The following is a 9,412-nucleotide window of genomic DNA, read 5'->3' on the forward strand; positions in this document are numbered from 1 at the left end:
GTTGTCACATGGCATACTTTAATGGCTTTTGTAAAGAGAAAAAGTTTAAACCAACAAGGGGGTTGGATAGTGAACATATTGACCAATTGCTCCGCCAGTCATAATCCACTACTAAAGAGCTAGACCAGAACAGAAACTTTATTCAAACCCTTTGGCAATACCGACCCACACATGCAAGCATCTACACACACACACTCACGCACGCACGCAGAAGCATGCACACACACACACACACACACAATCTGGCTGGTGCAGGGCTGACCATGTAAAGCAAAAATATACATTTTACACCTTGAGTCACTTATATGTAATATTACAAACACAGACACATCTATAACACAATCATTGGTGGATCATCATAATTCATTAACAAATTGATAAATATCTCAGAAGGAAAGTGTAGTGTTATGAGAAAGGCATGTACACAACAAAAAGAAACTCAGCAAAAAAAGAAACGTCTCTTTTTCAGGACCCTGTCTTTCAAAGATAATTCGTAAAAATCCCAAAACTTCGCAGATCTTCATTGTAAAGGGTTTAAACACTGTTTCCCATGCTTTCCCATAGAACCATAAACAATTAATGGACACGCACCTGTGGAACGGTCGTTAAGACACTAACAGCTTACAGACGGTAGGCAATTAAGGTCACATTTATGAAAACTTAAGACACTAAAGAGGCCTTTCTACTGACTCTGAAAAACACCAAAAGAAAGATGCCCAGGGTCCCTGCTCATCTGCGTGAACGTGCCTTAGGCATGCTGCAAGGTGGCATGAGGACAGCAGATGTGGCCAGGGCAATAAATTGCAATGTCCGTGCAGTGAGACGCTTAAGACAGCGCTACAGGGAGACAGGATGGACAGCTGATTGTCCTCGCAGTGGCAGACAACGTGTAACAGCACCTGCACAGGATCGGTACATCCGAACATCACACCTGCAGGACAGGTACAGGATGGCAACAACAACTGGCCGAGTTACACCAGGAACGCACAATCCCTCCATCAGTGCTGGCTGTCCGCAATAGGCTGAGAGATGCTGGACTGAGGGCTTATAGGCCTGTTGTAAGGAAGGTCCTCACCAGACATCACCAGCATCAACGTCGCCTATGGGCACAAACCCACCGTCGCTGGACCAGACAGGACTGGCAAAAAGTGCTCTTCACTGACGAGTCGCGGTTTTGTCTCACCAGGGGTGATGGTCGGATTCGCGTTTATTATCGAAGGAATGAGCGTAACACCGAGGCCTGTAATCTGGAACGGGATCAATTTGGAGGTGGAGGGTCCGTCATGGTCTGGGGCGGTGTGTCACAGCATCATCGGACTGAGCTTGTTGTCATTGCAGGTAATCTCAATGCTGTGCGTTACAGGGAAGACATCCTCCTCCCTCATGTGGTACCCTTCCTGCTGGCTCATTCTGACATGACCCTCCCGCATGACAATGCCACCAGCCATACTGCTCGTTCTGTGCGTGATTTCCTGCAAGACAGGAATGTCAGTGTTCTGTCATGGCCAGCGAAGAGCCCGGATCTCAATCCCATTGAGCACGTCTGGGACCTGTTGGATCAGAGGGTGAGGGCTTGGGCCATTCCCCCCAGAAATGTCCGGGAACTTGCAGGTGCCTTGGTGGAAGAGTGGGGTAACATCTCACAGCAAGAACTGGCAAATCTGGTGCAGTCCATGAGGAGATGCACTGCAATACTTAATGCAGCTGTTGGCCACACCAGATACTGACCCGCCCTTTGTTCAGGGACACATTATTCAATTTCTGTTAGTCACATGTCTGTGGAACTTGTTCAGTTTATGTCTCAGTTGTTGAATCTTGTTATGTTCATACAAATATTGACACATGTTAAGTTGGCTGAAAATAAACGCAGTTGACAGTGAGAGGACGTTTCTTTTTTTGCTGAGTTGATGTGCACTATGAGTTAAGGCAATGGATCTCAGAAAGCACAGATAGAGAGAGGGAGAATTCACAATTAAGATCCCACATTTACATCACATAACCATAATATTACAGATGCTCATGCCTGTTGTTACCACTATCTGACATTTGACCCTGGCATCAACATTCAAAACATTCAAAACAAGAACAACTTTAATGAAACCAAGCATAAACACAAGCATGTTCAAATGTAAGGATTAAACTACCATCATTATCGTCTGTACACGTGAACATCAGGTCACAGATACTCACACTCTTCACCTGGTCCGCTCACCATTCAAATGAATTAAGAGGAAAACATTAACACACACAGACATGTACAAATCTGTCATTCAAATCACCATCAGGTCTTGGTGAAAGAGGAACTTGTTTAATTTCACATACTTTAAGTGCGCTTGATTTAGCTTGCCCTACAATAGAATAGTCCCAAAGGTGCAAACCCCACCCACCTGGCGCTCTTGGTCAGCTAAATAAAATGGATATAAAGTGTTTTAAAGAAAACAAATAAAATTGTATCCAAGGTCTGGTTAACAGTACCACCAACAGCAGAACAGAACCCGTTGACTCTGAGTGCCTCATCTTTTCCACCAGCCGGCTCACTCTGTAATTGTGCCTGCGGGCGAGATTACTGAGTGCCTAATTTCCAACACGCTAATGCATAACGTAGCATTCAAGCAGTAGCCAATCATTATAGGAAGTGTCCCAAATGGCACCCTATTCCCCTTTCGTGCACTATTTTTGACCAGGCCTATAGGGTTCCTTCCGTCAAGTATAGTGTACCACTTTCTTATTTCACACAGTCCTGAACTCAATCAGTCCTTAAAAGGTCTGGTCTAGTACTTTCATTTATTTATCCAACTGAAAGCATATTTATGCTCTGGTACTTTGGCAACTAGTATTTTTTAAGTATTTTTTTAACCTCCCGCTTTGGGCTGGATGTGTCAATATGTATACATACAGTACATCAATAATCTATGAGCAGAGTGACTATTTTATGTCAATTAGCCACAAAATCCCTAGGCTGAAAGGGACTGTTTTCAGGAAGCTGTGCAAGCGGCATTCTCCTTACATTTACCCCCACGTGGGCCAGCCCCCTAGCAATTAGAGTTTTGGCCAATGAGCTTCAGCCCCTCGCCATTTGAGTGACAGCTAGCAAGAATCACACACAGCAGAGCGAGAGACCGCAGTGACGTGGCACACATTTTCGGGGACCACAAAAGTACCGGAGACTAATAGCCATCACCACGTGTGTAGTCAGGTGTCCATGTTTCAACCTGTATCTTATACAGAGACTGCCAGCAGATGTAGGGAGGAAACGTCTGGAGCAAAAAATCTTCACCCCACCTCCATAACATTCTTCTTTCCCATGGACCTGAACTAAATCAGTTCTTAAAGATTCGATCTACTTCTTTCATTTACAGTCAGCGGTTAAAAGTGTTTCCCCCGCACTTGTTTGTAAACTTTAGGAGTGGATCTTGGCAAATGTACAGAACCTGCTACAGAGTTACTTCAATTCTGTGGGTAACCGTCAGTTACATTTGCCAAGCGAGACCCGCCCCCACAGTATACAAGAGTGCAGGGATAGCACATTCGACTGGAAGTGAAAGTCACAGATTGTTCCTTCAAACTCTAGCTCCATCAGCGCCCCTCTCCTTCCTGCAACTCCCCGGCAGCAGCAGTGAAACTCAGGGAGCAGAATACTGCGCTCACAGTCAAGATTTCCCACTGGCTAGAAAGTTCTGTCTTCAACAAAAACTCACTAGAAAGCTGGCAGGGATCCACACCACATAACAATTTGTGTGCAGTGGGCGAGACATGGTCAATCAGTGGGAATGAAGACAATATTACTTTTTTTTGTAGGAATGAAATATGGAATAAACCGCAACTGTTGAAACGGCAAAACTCCACGTTGGCCGTCTCTGCCTTTTGAAGTCCAATGATGGCTATAATTCTCTGTGAATGATTTGAAAAGCGAGACAGAAGAACTGGCCAGAGACAGAACAAACAGATGTCTTGCAACGCGGTCCCGAGGAAAAGCAGAACTATCTATGCCGCGACAATACCGTCCTGCTAATATACACCGAGTGTACAAAACTTTAAGGACACCTGCTCTTTCCATGGCATAGACTGACCGGCTGAATCCAGGTGAGAGCTACGATGCCTTATTGATGTCACTTCGTTAAATCCACTTCAATCGGTGTAGATGAAGGGGAGGAGACGGGTTAAAGAAGGATTTTTATGCCTTGAGACAATTGAGACATGGATTGTGTATGTGTGCAATTCAGAGGGTATATGGGCAAGACAAAAGACAAGTGCCTTTGAACGGGGTATGTGGCAGGCGCACCGGTTTGTATCAAGAACTGCAATGATGCTGGGTTTTTCATGCTCAACAGTTTCCCGCCTGTATCAAGAATGTTCCACCACAGAAAGGACATCCAGCCAACTTGACAGCCAACTTGACACAACTGTGGGAAGCGTTGGAGTCAACACAGGCCAGCATCCCTGTGGAACGCTTTCGACACCTTGTAGAGTCCATGCCCTGACGAATTGAGTCTGTTCTGAGGGCAAAAAGGGGGAGGTGCAACTCAATATTAGGAAGCTGTCCTTAATGTTTTGTACACTCAGTGTATACAATATGTGCTAACAGAGTAGTTGTTCGTTTGGGTGTTGCATTTGTTGCCAGACCTCACCACACCCTTTTCCCATCCATGTGAGACCTTTCTTCCCGAAGGTGGCGCTGTCATGAAAGTTAAAAGATGATACATTTCCTGTTCTAGAGCCCCAACCGTCTTTAGCAGATAACGTAGTCCTTCAACAGGACTCACCACCAAATGCAGCAACTTTACATGTCTTTAATTGTCAAATAAACTCAATCATTCACTCAATCCCAACCCAAGTGCATTCTGGTAGTTGTAGTTAACTGACAGCTACTATAGGCTCCACTGATAGGATGTCTGTTTTTTTGGCATGTCTAGCAGAGAAAAGGACATGCCTGTCTTTAGGAGGCTGGTGAAAGGACGAGGAGTGGCTTGGCCGAGAGGAGGCGCGGCCTGGGTGTGAAGAGGTGTGGCTCGGTCGAGAACAGGTGCGGCTCTCCGGCCAGGCGGCTCTGTGGCAGAGTGCGCAGGAGGGTGGAGCCACCAGCACCGGCCCCAACCCTCCACGCCCCCTCCTCCGGCACATGCCCAATAGCAGCCTTAGCTCCTGGCGGAAGGCGGGGTTCAGGCAACAGTAGATGAAGGGATTGTAACACGTCGAGCTCATCGCCAGCCAATGAAAACAGAAATACAAGGCATTGGATGACTGAATGGCCTGGCTGGAGAGAAGCACCACGTAGCAGTTCAGAGGGAACCAGCATACCGCGAACACCCCAACAACCACCAACAACATAGCCAGGGTGCGCCGCCGCTTCCGCCGCTGCACAGCGAACTGCGCAGTGGTGGTGTCCCCGATAGCGTTACGGCGCCACAGGCGGCGTGCCACGGTTGAGTAGGCGGCGGTGATGATGAGGAGGGGTAGGACGTAGAGGAGGATGAAGGTGAGGAGGTCAATGCACTGCCAGTAGACGTCAGAGGGCTCGGGGAAGTCGGGGACACAAAGGCTGCGCACCTTCTCCTTACTGAGAGAGAAAATGGAGAGGGAGTGAGAAGGAGGGGAAGATAGGGGAGAGTGAGAAGGAGATTGGAGGACGATAGAGAGAGCACATAACCAGCTATGAGTATAGCACAGAGAAGAATACAGTCATGAAAAGTCAACAAGAGAAACAGCAACAACATTTGAAACCCCTAAACAAAACATCTAATGATAAATGTAGGGAGAGGGAGAGTGAGAGAGGCTGGAGGGAAGAGAGAACTGTGAGAAAAGTACACCTGGTGGTTATTGTGTACACAAAGGTGAAGTGTTTGTTCTATCAATTTCAATCAATTTATTGTGTGTGTGTGTGGGTACCTGTACACGAAGGTGTGTGTGTGTGTGTGTGTGTGTGTGTGTGTGTGTGTGTGTGTGTGTGTGTGTGTGTGTGTGGTGGGTACCTGTACACGAAGGTGTGTGTGTGTGTGTGTGTGTGTGTGTGTGTGTGTGTGTGTGTGTGTGTGTGTGTGTGTGTGTGTACCTGTACACGAAGGTTAGGAGCTTCTGGTAGATGGCATGAGGCAAGGAGAAGCAGCTGGCCATGACCCAGATAAGAATCACACACACAACACCGCGAGCCGGAGACATGCGAGGCCTCAGAGGGTGGAGAATGACCTGTGCACACACACACACACACACACACACACACACACACACACACACACACACGCACACGCACAGTGTTTTAATCAGGCCGCATTATACACACCAGGCCGCACACATTCTCCATGACACACACTCCATTACACACACCTGCTGCTGTTCACTGTTCCACACTCCTCCCTTACAAACCACACTTTTAGTTTGAGATAAAAATGGTACTCAAACTCAGCTTGAGCTCTGTAACTCATAAATACATAGTAGACTCATATCCACTCATATCCATGACAACTCTATGAAAAACAACTAAATGTGAAAACCGTCAAATATTCTTTCTATTGAAAGGATAGACTACAGCAGATGCCAGAAGATAACATACTGTCCCTATAGCTTGGAAGCTGCCTTGTCCCTCAAACTGTGGCAATAAACCAATAATTGACTGTCACGCTCCATTGAAATAGACCTATACCCAAAAATATATTTATAAGAGGACAAAACAGCAGAATAGTTGCTTTTGTTGCCTGTATCAAACTGTCAGCCTGGTGATTGGTGATTCACTGGTTACAAGCTGACAATTTGCGAGTCTATTTGAGAAACCTCTTGAGCTAAGGCACTTTCAGCACTGCCGCTTGGACAGCTCCCCCTCGCGCTTTCGAGTGCTGACGCTTTCCTTACAGCTTTCCTTTACAGCTTTATTTTACTAGGCCAAGCAAACTGCAACCCTTTAATTAGAAGAAGCACACACAGGACATTCACGATATTCACCGATTTTATGCATGACCGTTAGTCTACCTGGCGTCTGTCCAGCGCGATTGCCGTGAGCGTGAGTGTGGATACGTGCAGGGAGCAATACTGGACGAACCGGCTGATGTGGCACATTCCCTTCCCGAACCACCAGCTGCTATTCACAAAACGGATCTGAGGGAGACCACACAGGCATGTTGACAAGGCTGTTTTCTACTGGCATGATTGCGTGATGAAAAGCTGGAGCCTTCCTATCCATACGCGCTTAATAGATCGATTTAACACAGACATATCCCCCTCACTGCAAGGACTCTCATCATTCAAACCACCTGTGGAAAAATGGTTCAAATTATTTAAAAACCCACGCGTTCTTCCACTTTCCGGAGATAATCACTGATCTACCATGATGAAAAATGTAAAAATAATAGATATCATTTCTATACCGCAAGAATTTCAAAGACGCTCTTGTGTGTGTGTGTGTGTGTGTGTGTGTGTGTGTGTGTGTGTGTGTGTGGTCATTTGTGTACAGTGATATTTGTTGTGCCTGTGCCCATAGACAGTAGCGAGGTTGTCATGTCCCCGGTCCGTATCGCACCAAAGTAAAGGGCATGTTGAGCAGCGTGATGAGAATGTCTGCCACCGCGAGGTTAATGATGAACAGGCTCGTGGCGGAGTGCATCCGCTTGTTCTGGATCACCACGTGACACACCAGCGTGTTTCCGAACAGCGAGATGACAATGATGAACGAGTAAGCCAGGACCAGCAGGGATTTCACTGTCCGGTCATGGGACTCTCCACCGTAGCAATTTTTAACTGCCATGGAGCGCCAGTCCGCGAGCGTGCCCTCGTCCAGGTCAAGCGAGAAGACATTTGTCAGGTTGGGCGTGTACGGGTCTGACAGGTTCAGCAGCCCTTCTGCATCCACAAAGAGACCCCCGCCGAAAATGGTTGAGTTGTTGTATTCCCGTGCCCCCAACCCGTCGAGGCTGGTGGCCAAATAGGTGAGGGAGAGCCACAGACACGCAACTCGCATGTCTGCTGGGGAGGTTTATAAAGATAAGCACCGGACGTCCAATCATCAGTCTCCCTCTCGCGTATCAGTGGCGGCGTGAGGAGAGGGGGACATTGCTTTCTCTGCGCAGACACTTGAGAAGATGTGATGCGCACGATGTGTTGGCAGCACTTTTAAACCCATGCGTGCATGCGCGCGCGCAGTGTGTGTGTGTGTCTGTCAGATATTGGCGGCTCAATGCTTATTTGTTCACGCTGAGAGAGAAGAGGAGCGAAGCACGGAGATAGAGAGAGGTGGAGGGAAGTGGGACAGAAGGGAGAGAGAGAAATCAAAGTATGAATTTTAAATGTTTACTTTTACAATGATCAATGAGGCACAGCAAGCAGTGTTATGTGAAACTCTTTGTTGTATATAGCTGTTGATTTGAGGGTTACTGTATCTTATTTGTAGCTTACCATAAATGGCATTCATCGTATTTGTATTGTATGCACGGTCATTTATGGCGCTACCCCTTGGTGCAGAGACCCTTTGCATCCATCTTTCGTTAATTAAATGTCAATGGGACACATGGAAAGGATGACGAGAGTAAGACAGACAGACATGAAACCGGTATCTAATATAACCAACAGAGAGAAAGACGGACGGTGAGAGAGAAAGAGAGATATCCATGCATTTAAGACTGAGATAGTCAGCTCATTATACAATGTTTATTTGCCCATGCATACAGTATTTTGAAACGATACGGCAAGAGGGACTTGCGCCATCAAATGATGGATCTGATTATGGAAATTCAGGGACAGTTTGTTCTTTAATTCCCAAACTTGCAAGTAAACGTGTACTCCATCAAGTTTTATTAATATTTATGAGAGTGCACACACACACACACACACACACACACACACACACACACACAGTCTTGTACAGCTAACCTTGTGGGGACATACAATTCAGTCCCATTCAAAATCCTATTTTCCCTAACCTCTAACCGTAAACCTAACCCTAATCCTAACCCGTACTCTCACCCTAACCCTAACCCTAACCTTAACCTTAACCCAAAAACCTAAACTTTATCCTAACCCTAAACCTAACCCTAGCTCCTAACCCTAACCCTACAACTAACCCTAGCTCCTAACCTTAATATTTAACTTAATTCTAACCCTAACACTAATTCTAACCTTAACCCTAAACCCCCTAGAAATAGCATTTGACCTTGTGGGGACTAACAAAATGTCCCCAGTTGGTCAATTTTTACTTTGTTTACTATTCTTGTAGGGACTTCTGGTCCCCACAAGAATAGTTAAACACGTCCACACACACACACACACACACACACACACACACACACACACAAAATAGAACATGAAGCACACTGCCAGATAATTCCCATGTGTGTTTGTTTTAGCAATGTTTCGCATTATAGGATATTGCACTGAGTGGAATCTTCTGTTTTGATTGTGAATATTTTTGACACTTTGATTTGCCTATGTT

General features: G+C 46.2%; 1 protein-coding gene across 1 annotated transcript; it reads right to left on the reverse strand.

Annotated features, from left to right (window-relative positions):
• LOC139566858 (G-protein coupled receptor 83-like) lies at positions 1–8,110 on the reverse strand. Its single transcript, XM_071388184.1, has 4 exons — positions 7,508–8,110; positions 6,961–7,086; positions 6,050–6,183; positions 1–5,557 (listed from the first exon to the last, which is right to left on the reverse strand). The coding sequence occupies exons 1-4, from the start codon at positions 7,943–7,945 to the stop codon at positions 4,855–4,857; spliced, it is 1,401 nt and encodes a 466-aa protein (XP_071244285.1). The 5' UTR covers positions 7,946–8,110; the 3' UTR covers positions 1–4,854.
• Between the last annotated feature and the right edge of the window lie 1,302 nt (positions 8,111–9,412).

The sequence above is a fragment of the Salvelinus alpinus genome, chromosome 39, assembly GCF_045679555.1.
Source record: "Salvelinus alpinus chromosome 39, SLU_Salpinus.1, whole genome shotgun sequence".
Lineage (NCBI taxonomy): Eukaryota > Metazoa > Chordata > Actinopteri > Salmoniformes > Salmonidae > Salvelinus > Salvelinus alpinus.

Bases quoted from the DNA above. Each gene is read 5' to 3' on its own strand.
- LOC139566858 (XM_071388184.1), bottom strand. From the start codon at position 7,945: ATGCGAGTTGCGTGTCTGTGGCTCTCCCTCACCTATTTGGCCACCAGC. The intron at 7,087-7,507 runs GTGCGATACGGA...GGTCTCCCTCAG, and splicing joins TCAACATGCCCTTTACTTTG to ATCCGTTTTGTGAATAGCAG. The intron at 6,184-6,960 runs GTAGACTAACGG...GTGTGTGCACAG, and splicing joins TCGCGCTGGACAGACGCCAG to GTCATTCTCCACCCTCTGAG.